Below are 15,165 nucleotides of genomic sequence, written 5' to 3'. Positions count from 1 at the left end.
TAATTGAATTACTTCTGATAAAGTACAGTAACTGTCAAGTTATCATTGTGAGAACAGAATTTAATTTCATCAACCAAGAAATTGGTTAGTTTGGAAATTGAAAAAGAAAATGGCTGAAAGGTTAAATTTGGTAATCTGAGGATGGATTACTGTGTTTAGAAAAAGCAGGCAACTAAGCATGCAGGAATGGGTCAGTGACTTAAAGGGAGGGTATACCTTTGGTAATTACTCATAAAAATTAATGAGCATCAAAACTTACTTTGAGCAAACAATTCCCTTGAAAAAATGTGGTTTTAGAGAGAGGGATTCAAAAACATTTCAATCTGAAAAACGTTTTCTTGATTAAACATTTAAACACTTTTCATGCTATTCATTCACAACTTTGCTGATTTTTCTCGAGGGCAAAAATAAATAGAGAATCAGACTTGCAATGTAAGTAGGAGAATAGTCTGCCATAGTTCTGGTTCAAAAGTATTACCCTCTGTCTCTTTAGTTAAGCTATGTGAATAGAGGGCCTGCACCCAATTTCATAGAGCTGCTGCACACACACATTTGCTTAGCATTAATATCTTCCTTAATAAAAGCAGGATTACCAACAAAATTTCCATTTGTTGCATAATTATTGCTTATCAGCTCTATGAACTTGGGCCCTGATCAGATTCAGGATTAGGAGATATGAAGTTTAGTCTGATGGAGAGGTCACAGCTGTTGTCCTCTGTATATGTTCCTCCGCCCACTTAGGTAATGGGGTGGTGAATTCAAAGTCTGGTCCCTGAACACAAAGATAAAACAAATCAAAGACTTGTTGAAATGGTGATTTTAAAATCCGGTGCGACAGAAGATTTCTGTCCCCCCAAATGGTAAACTGTGTACAAACTTCTTCTGATAGCACCTTCTTTAGAATCGGCCTCCTTCAGCCCATGTTAATTTCCCATATCGTATTTCCCAGAATCTCCTGGGAAAAGATTTCCCTAGGACACTGGCCTGTTGAACCAACCTAGGACAAGTCAAATTGTCCTGTGGGTCCAGCCAGCTCGTTCATTCTTTCCAACAGATGTAAACCAATGCGAACAATGCATCCACAGATAGTAATAATGTCTTCTTCCTAACCTTTACCACAAAATTAGTGCATTAATTCATATTTGTTTTATGATCACATAGATCAATTAAACAATACAACAAAATGAAAATGTGGAAATGCAATACAAAGAAAAACAACCAAGAAAAACAACTAAAAATCTAAATATTGAAACAAACAAAAAAAGCATGAAAAAGGCTGTCCTGATACAAGTAGGGGCCATGAATACAAAAATGACAATAACAAATTTGGATGAACAAAAGAAGTTGGATTAAAAATCCGACTCAAAGAGCAAGAACCTAGACAACAAAGACAGCAAGAAAACCAGAAAAGGGAACTAAGGGTTTAGAGACATAGGCTTGGTCTTGGAGAGGACATCCCTATGGTCTTGAGCACTTAATAAAAGCCTTGGATATCGACTGGAGAAAATACTAGCAGATTAGCAAAAAGGGTAATTTTACAAACGAAAACTCACAGGTGACTAATCCTTGGCTTACCTTATAAGACAAAGCATGTAGATACATGACCATCTCCTCAGGGGTGGGGTCTCTCAGTTTCAGCTTGCATTCTCTGCACATGTCCTGTACAAGCTGCCGTCGGTCTTCCTCCTTCATTGATACCTCAGGCTCTAGAGGGCGCTCTGCTCCGCCATCAGTCGGCTGACACGATAAGTCCCTGTCAACCTGTGGTTCACTTATTACACCGGTCTGATTCGGGTCATTGACAGACGCACTACTGCATCGCTGATCTGCTGTATCTTCAGCCTGTTCAACAATGCTGCCCTCATTGTCCACATCACACTTAGTTTGAGACTCACTATTTCTGTTCTCATTAGCAACACTAGCTTTAGTGTTTTTAGTTCCAGCTCCCGTCTCATCTGGACTACTGAGTGATGAAGTGTTCACAGACTGTATATCTTTTGACTGGGCTTTTTGACTAGTGACGAGACGGCTTCTTGTTGATTTGACAAAGTCATCTGGATCCTGGATAACTTGAGACTCCAACTCAGCGGAGTGCTGTTTAATCAACTCGTTTAAGAGCTCCTACAAAACAGAAAAGTTGTATCTTTTATCAGTGAATAAATTTATTCTGTTCAATAAAAAAGGAAGGGCCATACTTTGGTAATGACCCTGGAAAGAAATTATGTAACTTTTATCAGAAAGCCTAGGCCTGTTTACTTAATATACTGATCGTGATGATAGAAAGCCTCCAGCAAAATTAACCTGAAGAGCCTCCTTAGGCCTATAAAACAGCATTTCATTGACAAAAACCAAGCTATGACTTAAAATTCAAAACTACGTTACACCTCCACACAAAAGTTATAAAAATACAATAAAGGATACAAAGAATAGTGCTAAGAAAGTGCATAGAGGCAAGGATCAGATAAGCTAAAGCTTGTAGTGGCTTGCCTAAGAAACATTGATCTTAATCAACCAGAACGGAATACAAATCAGAGGCAACTAAACGGTAGACAAAAACTTGAACTTAAAAAAAAAGAATTAAATGCAAATTCGCCCAAAATAAGGCTATAAGAACACAAAACAGCAAGAAACAGACATGCAAAAAGCAATTATATGGAGCACGTAATGTACTGCCCTGAGTGAAGCAGAATCCGGTGCAAAAAAAGAATTTCATATGCAGTAAGCCACGGCCCAAGTTCATACAGCTGCTTGATCTAAAAGCATAGCTACAATGTAAATGTAAGCATAAAACCATCGTGCTGACCAGAACAAGGTTATTTAAGCCAAACATTTGACTAAACAGTAAGTACATTTCCAAGTAACATGTGCAGTTGCAAAACAATACATTTTCATTTGTGGGGCAAGAGGGGAAGCACAGGCATATTATTCCTGGTGGGGTGGGGGGGACCACACATGTGAAAGTAGCTATTTACTGTACCAAAGCATTCACTTGTGCCCTTTTGCGAAGTAAGACTCAACCTAGGACAACAAACCTGTTCTGTTGTATGGGGTATATCACCCCCTTTACCGAGCTGTGGGCCCCATACTGGGTTGTTATACAGAGGGTCGTTGACTATGGGGTACCCTAGGTACTGAAGATGAACACGAATCTGGTGCATTCGACCTGTATGAGGAAAACCTGTCAGGGAGAAAAAATAAAACCCCAAAACATTAATCTCTCCACTTCATATGAAATTTCCTACGACTGAACTCGTGAGGAAAATTAACTTCCTGTTGAATATCAGACTATGTGTTTGCTAGTGTTGGGGCCACTGCTTAATCTGTTGGGGTGGAAAAGTGTTGGGGTGGAAATGCAAAAAAGATCGCATAGATAGCATTGTAAAAGCAGTAGGAAGGATTGTTTAGAAGTCGTGGCTGTAATCGGACAAACAGGTCTGCTGGTTGGTAAGCTCTCTATTTCCAACCATAACGCTAAATTTGAAGCAGATCTTCACTAAAAGCCATTTAGATTTGAATAAAGTCTTGTACAATGACTTGATTAGTCACAAGATACATTTGAATTCCTTAGCTTTGGTTGCCAAGCTTTTTGCATAGCAACCACCAAATGAGCAAACCCTGGTACCATTGTGTCATACACATTCATTCAGAATTGTGTATGGGTGTTTACCGTCTCTTTTAACTGTGCAAAAGCCTGCCCTGAATCATGTGTGAAGCAACTGTCTCGATATTCAAATTTAATACACAAATTGCTTATTGGATCATTCTTGTTTAAATGAAAGTACATGAACTTACATTTCACGATACTTGTGTGGCCATCATAGCTGAGGCGTTTAAAGTGCGTCTTGCATTCTTTGCCGGCAGGGCCAACCCTGCAAACCCCGATCTTGTGTGACACAATGACGATAGATTGCACACAATCAAGGGGGTCGCTGTGCACATAACAACAAAAGATAAAAATAATAAATAATAATAATCGTATTTATAACGCGCCTTTTGCCAAAGGATACAAAGCGCCAGGTATTATTACTGCAAGGAGTGGGGAGATTTTTTTTGAGTTAAGAGACCTAATCCTTAAGCACCATGAAATGGTTTACAAGGTGCTGTGGCACAATATGCTGCCAATCCAGCCAAAGGATACAAAGCGCCAGGTATTATTACTGCAAGGAGTGGGGAGATTTTTTTTGAGTTAAGAGACCTAATCCTTAAGCACCATGAAATGGTTTACAAGGTGCTGTGGCACAATATGCTGCCAATCCAGCCAGAAACACCGGGGCTAACCCCTTCTCTTTTCGATAGGTGCACTGGGTTCTTTTACATGCCTCTACACAACACATGGGACCAACGGCTTTACGTCCCATCCGAAGGACGAAGCAATGGTGATGTGTCTTGCTTAAGGACACAAGTGTCACCGCTGGGGATTCGAACCCACACTCTGCTGATCAGAAACACCAGAGTTTGAATTCGGTGCTCTTACACGAACAATACAATACAGCAAATCTGACCACATAATAAATGGATACTCTTAGAGAATTTGTTAAAGTTCGGATAAAGTAAGTCCTACATATGAAATATTATAAACAACAAACTGGAATAAATAGAAGTTGACAACAAAATGTATGCAATCTTTTTTAGTAAGTTTTAAAGGAACATCAAAGTAAAGTTTCTTTCATAAAACATTCAAACAACAAATCTGATAAAAAAAATGAAGAAGATTTTCAGAACATTACAAACAACAAATATAATCACATACTAAATTCATTCTCTTGGAGAAATCTCTACAAGGAAATTTTACAAACAACAGATTAAAGGGAAGGTACACGTTTAGTAATTACTCAAAACACATAAACTTAAAAACTGACTTGATAACAAGCATTAGAGAGCTGTTGATAGTATAAAACATTGTGGGAAACGACTCCCTCTGAAGTAACGTAGCTTTTGAGAAAGAGGTAATTTCTCACTCAAATAATAAAAGACTTGCTAGAAATCTTTTATTCGCATCTGAAAGCACACGATTTCGTCCAACAAGGGTGTTTTTTCTTTCATAATGTTCCCGCAACTTCGATGACCAATTGAGCCCAAATTTTCACAGGCTTGTTATTTTATGGTTATGATGGGATACACCAAGTGAAAAGACTGGCCTTTGACAATTACCAAACATGTACCTTCCCTTCAAACAATAAAATAAATGCATATTGATCGTTTGGACAACATACGATACAATATTGAAGTATAACCAATTGAGGTAAACCTTCTCCAAGTACTTGTTTAAATCAAACAGTTAAGTTTCTAAAATGTGTAGGAAGAAATGTTACGAACAACAAATTAGATAAGTGCATTTCCTTGGAGAAATTGTACATGGAACAAGAAAGACAATCTCAAGAATGCAATGTATTACAAACAAAAGATACACAACAAAATTAATGCATTCTTTTGGACACCAAACAATACAATATTGAAGGCATACACAGTAAGATAAACACCAAGCTGGCAATAGCCAATGTCTCTCATACAACCAGTGGTTTAACATCTATGATCACGATTTGAAAACATCAAGAATTTGTGAATAAGTATTGACAACAATCTAGTCATTGAGAAAACAATGTTTAGCTAGGAAGGATTCAAAGTTCAAACCCCAAATCTCCTTTTAAGGCCGAGTCACTGCAGAGATTACGAAAGTGATAACGATCACGACGCAAAGAGAACGCATTCTATTGGTTGAATTGCTCCAAGAATAATACACACACGCTCATTCAACCAATAGAATGCATTCTCTTTGCGTCGTGATCGTTACTGCCGCAATGTGACTCTGCCTTTAGTGCCTGTTTAAATTCAACCTTATAGATATTTAGCCGTCTACAAGGTTCTTTTTCATGAAATTCTTGTCATGCAGCTGTGTGTGTTGAATCTTTACCTTGGGAATTCTCCAACCACTTTACAGACGTACGTCTTGGTGAGTTTCCTCTCTCGTACATAAGCATCAACTCGCTGTGAAACTTCACGAGTCCTGGACCAAAACAAATATTCATTTTTGTGAGGGCACTTCGATAGGGAAATCTTCAAGTCTGTGAGAAACTGTTGAAGGAGCACCAAGGCCAATACCAAGGCAATGGCCTCCATTAAATTCCAGGTCTGCGAATTATTAATCTACCATAATAATAATCAAACTCCCAATCGAACTCTAACATTATTCTTTGTGTACAAAATCGGTATGTCAACTGTCAATGATAGATGAAATCAAATAACAAAACTTAATTAATTAAGGAAACAAATCAGCTCAAATTCACTTAGGCAATACTCTTACATATCAACACACTTCGATAAAACAAAATGCAAAACAAACCCTTTTAACCTATGGACAAAAAACGTTAGTACAATGTACCACAGGTCCATAGCAACGTAACAGGTCCCTTAATGCGGGGTTTTTAAAATGCAAAATTCTTGGGAAAATTACTAGGAATATTTGAAGTTACTACCTTGCAAACATGAGCAGTCCCGAGGTTAACCTGTCCAGACGGTGTATCGCTAAAACACAGGAATAATACACATCATGAGGTTTTCTGTATAAAACAAGATCCTAATCCCCATTACTTAAATATAAACAACATAAATTTGGAACCACAACCTTGTGATTGCAAGTTCTGCAGTTTCACCACTGGACCATGGTGAACGCTAGTTGTGATAATTGTAACCCTCAACCCAATTGTGGCAGTGTCATGGCTGAGCGGTTAAGGGCACCGGATTCAAGCATTGGTGTTTGATCAGCAGGGTGTGGGTTCGGATCCCGGTCGTGACACTTGCTACATAAAATTGGGGAGGTAGTTCTTTCTGCTCTACCGGCTAGGCTTCGAATTGAAGATACCCAAGCCTACATTCGTATGGACTGTGAAAAGGGTAACCCTGTTTCAGCCCTAGGAGTAGGTGGCAATGGCCTCTGGAAAATTAATTGTAGCCCACCCCACACCTTGAAGTGGCCTTCAGGCCTTGTGTGTCAGGCGACTTGCATAAAAAAATAAATTAAAAAAATCATCCCGCAGCGCCACTCTGTCTTGTCTGGAGGAGGGTTACGATTATCGCAGCTAGGTGAACGCATGGTTAAGCGTCTTGCCAAAGGACACAAATGCCATGACTTGGACCGGGATGCACACTCTGACAACACCAAGGCTTGAGTGCACTAGACTAATCTGCCACAAGCCACAACACTCCATGGCCCAGAGGTCTAGGGACTTGCTTCTGAGCTACTTGATAACTCTCTTGAGTGTTTTACTTGGCTCCTACCTCACTCTACACAAAAACAAAATCTTCATAAATGAATAGTTGTTTCTATATGAGCAGAGAAAAAATAAAAAGTAAAAGTAAAAAAATAAATAGAAAACTCCTCCTAAAAAATAACGTAATATATAGTATATAGTATAATTCATCTCTAGAGCAATACACCTGACACACTAAAACACGCACGAACAAGTGAACTTTAACATTGATTGGGTAGGCACGGTTTAGGGTGGCACGGTTGGCTTGTGCGTAAAGCGCTCGCCTCTCACCAAGGTGACCCCGGTTCGTTTCCCGGTCGGGGCCATATGTGAGTTGAGTTGTGCGTTGGTTCTCTGCTGTGCCACAAGGGTTTTCCAGACTATCCGGTTTTCCTCCCTCAGGAAAATAATCAAACACTTTTGATCTTGGCTGTGCTCCGTGGTCATAATGGGTTGATGTGCCTGCTTCTCAAACACGTTGTAGCCGCGTCCTTCGCAATTCAGCTCTTAGCTGCGAGTAAGGACGATTAGCCCCCCCAAATTATTATAATTATTATTATTATTACTCACTGTGCAGTCCAGTAAAGCCATATTCTTTACCCAAGAGAAATATGATGGTGTTGTGACGATATTTGCCGCACGGATGAACCTGTCAAATACAAACCAATATAAATTATTTTCCTGTAGAAGGCTATTATTATTTGTTATTAACCATACACCGGTGTGTGTAAGCTCTGTACACTTGGTACTTTCCCCAGAGTTCTGTAAACAAAATTGTACTCATTTTACTTTGGTTGGATTTGAACCCACCACCTTTGCCAATCTTGAGCAGATGTCATACCAACTAGACCACCCAGATTGCCCGGTAGCTAGAGGCAGCTTGAATCACCCAGGCATGAGAATGGGTGATGATAAAAAAACAGGAAAAAATTCAGTTGATTGCAAATGTCAATATTGCATCATTTTGTGTGTGCGAAGCACACAATACGAGCGCGCAGCGCGAAGTCCCTTACGGCCGGGGTTCAGGGCCCGCTTAAGGGCCCTGGGAGCTCTGGGTATTTTAGAAGCTCTGTGGTGGTCTCTGATGCATTTCTGACACCTATTTTTCCAGGTAGAAGTGAGCTACTTTTGTGTTATTTTTTCTTTTTCTTTTTTTATAATAGGTTTAAGGGAAAATAAGGAATGTAAAGCTCAAACAATTCGAACAATTTTGGGTTCCCCTGCGATTTTGTTACAATTCCGGAAAAAGAAAGGGGGAAAAAAATAATAGTAATAATATTTTTATTTTTTTGACGATCTTATCCTTTATTTCTGCCCTTGAAAATGCTTTTTTTCTCACCAACAACCATTTTTATAGGTTCTTGATTTGAAATTCGGTTGTGTAAAAGAAATTCTTTTGCAATTAAATGTTTGTGATTTTAACGATCCGTCGGCGACGCACATTTTAAAATATATATAGGCCTATATATTTGGCGAGAGCGATGTGTTTTTGTGAAAGAGGTTGTTGTTCAGCATAGAGGTTGAGATTAGACCCCAACATAGAAATAGAACCAATAAAGTAAGCACGTCGTCCGGACGTACAGTGTGTTCGCTGGTTCCCAATATATCTTTCGCTGGTTGTGAGGCAATAACAGGTACCAGTTTACCATGGCCTGCCGGCGATCTCAGATTCGTGCCGCGCCGCTCATTGGTTCGTGTGCAAACCTGCACGTACACAGTACACAGTACACAGTACACAGTACACATAGTGCAAACACGTGCATTGTTTTTTCAGTAGACTTTCAAAAGTCTCCACACGTGCTATCTTGGCTGCAGCAGCAAGCGCATTACACGCAAACATTATTGAACCGTACCACTATAAACGAAGCAAGGAATGAGGCAAGTTTATACATCTGTCGCTGCTGCTGCATGCATGCGCGATGCCAGGAAGACAACAAGCCGTAAATTGGGCCAGCTGCTGGACGGCAATTTATTGTTTAGGTGCCGGTATTTCATGAACGCTGTGTGGGGATCCGCGATAATAACAATTACAAAGGTAAACTTACATTGTCTGACTAGAGAAGAGGGATTAGAGAAATCCAAATGTATACCCCCAAAAATCTACCCCCCGAATTTTATACCAAATTCACATCGAACTCGGAGACCACAATTTTGAAAGGAAAAAAAACGGAATTCCGGTTTAAACCGGAAGATTCTCATGCCTGATCACCTAAAATCATACTACTCTGTATAACACATTGGGCAATGGATTGGAAACCAAGATTATTGTGCTGATGACGTCACAGGAAAAGACCGTATTGAATATGACGTCACCATTCAAAAACCTGCCCTACAACATGGCGTCGGTAAGCGTGTGGTCATGTCTACTATTGATAACCGAGGACTTTAACAAAAGGGGTTCGGGAAAAAATCACACCGGGGACAGTCCTCGGTAGATTTTGTGTACAAAACCAATGGGGACGTCTGAAAAATAAACTATGTCCAAACAATGAGAGAACAAAGAGAAGTCCTCGGTCTACACCATAAACATGTCTGTGTGCGTGTGTGTGTGCGTCCGTGTGCCAAAGAAGTAAAACCGGGACCGCTGTGTGCTTCATTGATGTACGCATACGGTTTATTCTACAAGATGGCGCCTTTTATAGCAACAAAGGGGGTTATTCAATACGGTCTATTGGGTCACTAACTGGCTTTGAAGTTACCCTCAGCAAGCTGAAAATAAACTTACCGGTATCGAAGCCGGCTTGTTGATGACAACGTACTCCTCATCGACTGTGATTAGATCCAAGGGTTGACTGGTTACTGGTGGCTCATGGCGGTGAACCATGGACCGTAGGAACTCATTGTTAACCAGAATCTTATCTAGTGAGACTTTCTTCCCATCAATGGTTATCAACCCGCTGCTAATTGCCTTTTGCTGTAATAAAGGATTTAGGTTTGGACAATGAAGCAATTAAGACACTATTAAATACACATAAGAAGAAACTAAAAATAAATGAGACGAAACCGGCTCTCTTTCAGAGCCAACACTCTACATAAGAGATTTACACATGGTTGAACCGGCAAGTTTACTATTTATTTATAGTTCCTTCTTATTTCTCCAAACCATGCAAAGCTTCAAACAACACTTATTAAATACACCTTCGTAATGTCAGGCCTGGTCTACGGTCCTCGGTTCTCACACTCCACGTACCTATATCTCGCCTCGCTAGCTATGGAGACAGAGCTTTCTCTAACATTGCACCTTGTCTATGGAATTCCCTGCCGCTTGACCTCAGAACACTCCTTCAACCTTCAAACAGCTCAAAACTCGCCTCTTTAAAAGAGCATTTTAAATCCTGGACTTTTGAATGGCAGTTTTTGTCAGATACTTTGCCCTTTATAAGTGCTGTTTATTATTATTATTATTATTATTATTATTATTATTATTATTATTATTATTATTATTATTATTATTATTAAAAAAGAAGAGAGAGAGAGAGCCAGATCTGTAGGTATTTCTCTCTATTTTGTTGGGAGCATGGCTCTGGCCGTGCTTCAAATACCCTTTACTTTGGAGGAAAATGTTCCAGAGCTCCCCCCGAGTATTGTTTTGTGTCTAAGTCATCTTTTCTTTAGAGAATTATTGTAACTTTTAGGCAAAGTTGACTCGAGTATTGTAAACTCATGTTGACATTTTGCCCCCCACACAGCCTAAGTGACTGTGGTGTGCTATTTGTATTATACTACAGATTGCCCAGGACATGCAATAAATCAGCTGATCAGCTGAAAATGTACACACGGCCAACTCACATAATACTCTGGCGTTTCTGACCTGAACTCATTCCTGAAAACGTCCATTACAGACCGCTTCATCCATCGACCTTTGACATGAGCCTCAAAGACAAACACGTACGGAGTTACTTTCCTCAGACCTGAAGAAATAGAAAGTGAAAGTGAATTAATGCAACGGTCGTGGGTTAGAATCCAACCCAAGTGATATTTTTTCACAGGACACAGGAAAGTACTGAGTATACAGTGCTCAGAGACATCAGTGTATGGGTAAAAACCAAAATTAATATTGAATTATTTTAATAATATTGTTCAATATTTCAACTATATTTTTAACTTCTTGATTTGGTTGGTATACTATAACGCCAACTGGACCGATATTAATCATCTTTAGAGGGTGGAGACATTGCTTTACCTACCATTTTCAAAGTAGTAGGAGGTTTCGTTAAACTTCTCATCATTGGCAAACTTCTGTATCTTCTTTGGATGTCGGTCCAGTTTCTTGCCCTGTGGATGGTGGAATGCAATCCAAAATCGTCTTAAAGTAAGCCAACAGAAAAGTAGAATTAGATAAAACTGAACACTTTATCTTCTATATCGTAAATAGAAATAGAAAGTATTTCCAGAAGATCCATCAAACAGCACAAATGAAGAAAACAAAAATGAAACTGAAAAAATAAAAAATATGCAAAAATGTCTTTAACTCTTGACAACACAACAAACCTGAACAGGTATTTTGATGTAGAAAAAGCAGTGATATAGAAATATTAATACTTCATTATGATGGAGATGAATGCACACATATAAAAGAGTATTTAACCTGCCGTCGATTTCACGAAACGCTAGGATTGATCCTATCTTGAGTAACAATCTCGAGTTAGGACGAGCAACTCATCCTTAGGATTACTCTTAAGGTCTGCATGCTACAGTGCAGGGTTGGGACGCGTCATAAGATTAATCTTATGTTAGGAAGAGTTTGGTGAAATCGACGGCAGGTTGGGTAACAAGTGGGGTTGGGGGGGGGGGGTCTTGTTTGACCACAGGAGGTAGGGTACACAAAAGACAAAGTCAATAATGGACAGATTGATGGGTATTGGAGGGAGAGAAAATTAATAATTTGTGAATGGGGCAGGCTAAATATGTGGTAAAAAGGGGGGAGGCAAAGACAAAAGGTAACTTAGTCATTTCCTTCTTGGATGCTCAACATTTTAACTATGTCTGATTAAGGCCTATTGAAACAGATTTTAAACCTATTAAAAAACAAATTTTAAATTAATTATGCACTGTATACAATGCAATACACATAAATATTATATAACAATAAATATTCCGTGTTAAAACAAAAAAACAATAATCTATTTCAAATGCAAAAATTACAATCATCATTACAAAATGTCCTTGTTTTTTCCAGTCAATTCAAACATCAGGAAAACAGGCAAACTTTTACTTATCAATATTATTATGTAGGATGTGTGAGAAAAGTTTTTACTTCAAATCACCAATCAATGCAATGTATTTCAATTTATTTTACCTTTTTAGTTTTAGTTTTAGTTTGATCACCAAACCACTTCCTCTTTTCTGCGTAGCTTCTCGCCGAGTCTGCCGTGGCACCACCCTCCGCTGTCAGCGGGACGTCTGGCTGGGTGCTGCCGTCCCACTGCGGCGGCTGCGGGTCAACACCCTGGTCGCGGCAAACCGGAGACCCACATTCTTGTTCGGATGTCACAACAACATCCACGGTTCTACTAGATTCAGCAGTATCACTATCAGATTTCAACATCTTGGCTTGTTCGTGGATGTCTAATTCTACCTCCATTGCTTGTTCAAGTTGTTGCTTTTGGATATGACTGTCGCTGTTGTCGAATGATAAACTCCGAGTCAGTGATGTTTTGGAGATGCACGGAGTTGTCCCACTACATTTTTTGCTCCACTGCCACAACACGTGTTCATCATGATGTTTCTTGTTTACTGTGGTAAAAACAGTAAGTGCTCGTTGTGCAAACAAGCCTTTACAATTAAATGAATGTGCCTGCCCAATTAATGTGCGTAGAAAATAAGCATTTTGGACCATAGTATACCATTCACTCCGTTCCAATTGACTGTTCAGTTAACTTTCTCCAAAATAATACTACCAAACCCTAAAGTTATTTCTACCTCCATGTCGTACATGTGTTTCTCCGTCCTTCAGAAGTTCAGGAAAAGTCTGTGTAAATCTTTAAACAGCGCCCTCTATTCTCAACCACAGCCAGCCAGCCAGCCAACGATAGCACCCCTTTGGAAAAAGAACAGCTAATGTGTCCATCGCGGGAATTTCAAGATGGCGGGTCTTAAAAAAAAGTAGAATTGTGTGTTGACGTCTGACAATGTCTCAGAAAAAAACATGACAAAATTAAAGTTATGCAACAAACTTTGAAACGAGTTCGGTGCCTTGAGTTCTCTGCAAGATGAATTCTCAGGATAGAAAGGAGTTCAAGAGTAAGTTATCATATATTTTTCTCAAAAAAAGAAACTAAACTGGCCACTTTTTACTTGTCCTTGTGCTATCAAAAAACACAGCCACCATTGCATTGTTTGGTTCTGCTAGTCAGGTGCTGTCGTCAACTACTCAATAATTGAATTTTATATTGAACACATCAAGTCATAAGACAAGCTGGGTACCTCACTTGTTTATAAAATTCAATTATTTGTAAGATAATAAGATTAAGAATCGAAAATGAATATTTAATTTAATTAATCAATCGAAATAAACTCCAACGAACAAGTCCAAATATTTAGAATGAAAACTAGTCTATTGCTAATAATCTAAATTTTCGATTAAACAAATTTGTAAATAAAGATCATCTGAATTTGTAACCATGACAACTGTTTCATGCATGTTATGTTTGTAAACACAAGCATGACAAAGCATTGCAAGGTGGACAAGCTCCTCAGTCTTTGTTATGATAAACTTTAACTTATAAGGCCATTTTATTTTTAAACAAACTGAAACTCTGAACTCAATCATTCTATTCCACTGTAGTGATTTTCAATTAATTATTCATTTATTTTCTGCTTATGTGGCAGTCCAAAACTCGATTTATTTAATTTGGATTGATTGAAGTGTATTACTAAAGCCATTCCATTGGACACTTTCTGAACACACATAAAAAGTTCACAGATTTACAAATAACTTACAGGGTTTACAAGGTAATGGTGAAAGATATTATTCCATGAAATGCTTTACTTTTTGAGAAAACATTAAACAATTACAAATTCTCGATATCGAGAATAGCGGATTTATTTTAAACACATGTCATGACACAACGAAATGTGCGAAAACAAGGGTGGGTTTTCCCGCTATTTTCTCCCGACTCCGATGAACGATTGAGCCTAAATTTTCCACAGACTTTGTTATTTTATATATAAGTTGTAATACACCAAGTGTGGGCCTTTGGACAATACTGTTTACCGATGTTGTGCGATTGCTTTAAACATTTCACATTGGTGTAAATTTCTGTTACAGGACTGCAGAAGTGCAAACTGAAGTCTCAGGCTGCAGGCAAGCTCAAAGAAGAAGCTGAAATCTGTAATGTCTTAGGGGAATTACTATCCAAGTATGGTAAGTTGACCACCGGTGGCCCAGACAGGATTTATTTGTGCAGGCCTGGTACTTCCCGGAGGCAACAAAGGCGATTGCCTCCATGCCCCCTGGTCATTGCCTTGGTGCCCTTGAAATGCTTTGGTATAAAGGATGCCCTTTACCCAGGAGAAAATGCCTCGGTGCCCTTGGTCTTTCAAAAACGAAGCATAGAGTACAGGGTTGTCTGTGCATTGGGTTATAGGAGGCCTCGGCATGGAATTTCATCTTTGACAGGCCAACAAGACCATTTTGTTACATTACACAAGTGCTCTTCCATTGAAAAAAACCATAAATTTAAGTCTATTTGGCCAAACTGTTGAATGGGCACAATGACAAGACCAGGGCAACAGATTACATGTCCTCCGTTTACTCTGTTTAATTCCAGGCCTGGTGCAGAATTAAAATACAGCAGATTTTGAAATCTGTGTTGAAATGTTTTGAGAATGGAGCAGAACAACCAATTATCCTTAATTCAAGCATCACGTTTTGGGCAAACGGGTGAACATAATTGTGTAAGTGACTGTTGTTTAT

At 39.0% G+C, this 15,165-nt stretch overlaps 2 protein-coding genes across 2 annotated transcripts in view; one reads left to right on the top strand and one right to left on the bottom strand.

Moving 5' to 3' along the window:
* On the bottom strand, positions 1-13,547 carry LOC117288996 (RNA pseudouridylate synthase domain-containing protein 2-like). Its single transcript, XM_033769879.1, has 11 exons — positions 12,547-13,547; positions 11,435-11,522; positions 11,037-11,158; positions 9,973-10,161; positions 7,818-7,896; positions 6,474-6,522; positions 5,912-6,004; positions 3,793-3,929; positions 3,033-3,178; positions 1,576-2,121; positions 1-772 (listed from the first exon to the last, which is right to left on the bottom strand). Exons 1-11 carry the CDS (start codon positions 13,084-13,086, stop codon positions 683-685), a joined length of 2,079 nt encoding a protein of 692 aa, XP_033625770.1. The 5' UTR covers positions 13,087-13,547; the 3' UTR covers positions 1-682.
* The window catches only part of LOC117288995 (tonsoku-like protein), a 22,763-nt gene continuing 21,023 nt past the window's right edge, over positions 13,426-15,165 (top strand). Inside the window, exons 1-2 of the mRNA XM_033769878.1 lie at positions 13,426-13,490; positions 14,518-14,613. Of these exons, the coding sequence (XP_033625769.1) occupies positions 13,460-13,490; positions 14,518-14,613 (127 nt within the window). The 5' untranslated portion in view covers positions 13,426-13,459. The remainder of the gene's footprint in view (positions 13,491-14,517; positions 14,614-15,165) is intronic.

Source organism: Asterias rubens, chromosome 4, assembly GCF_902459465.1.
Source record: "Asterias rubens chromosome 4, eAstRub1.3, whole genome shotgun sequence".
In the NCBI taxonomy this organism is placed as follows: Eukaryota; Metazoa; Echinodermata; class Asteroidea; order Forcipulatida; family Asteriidae; genus Asterias; species Asterias rubens.
This window is presented reverse-complemented; position numbering and strand designations above follow the sequence as displayed.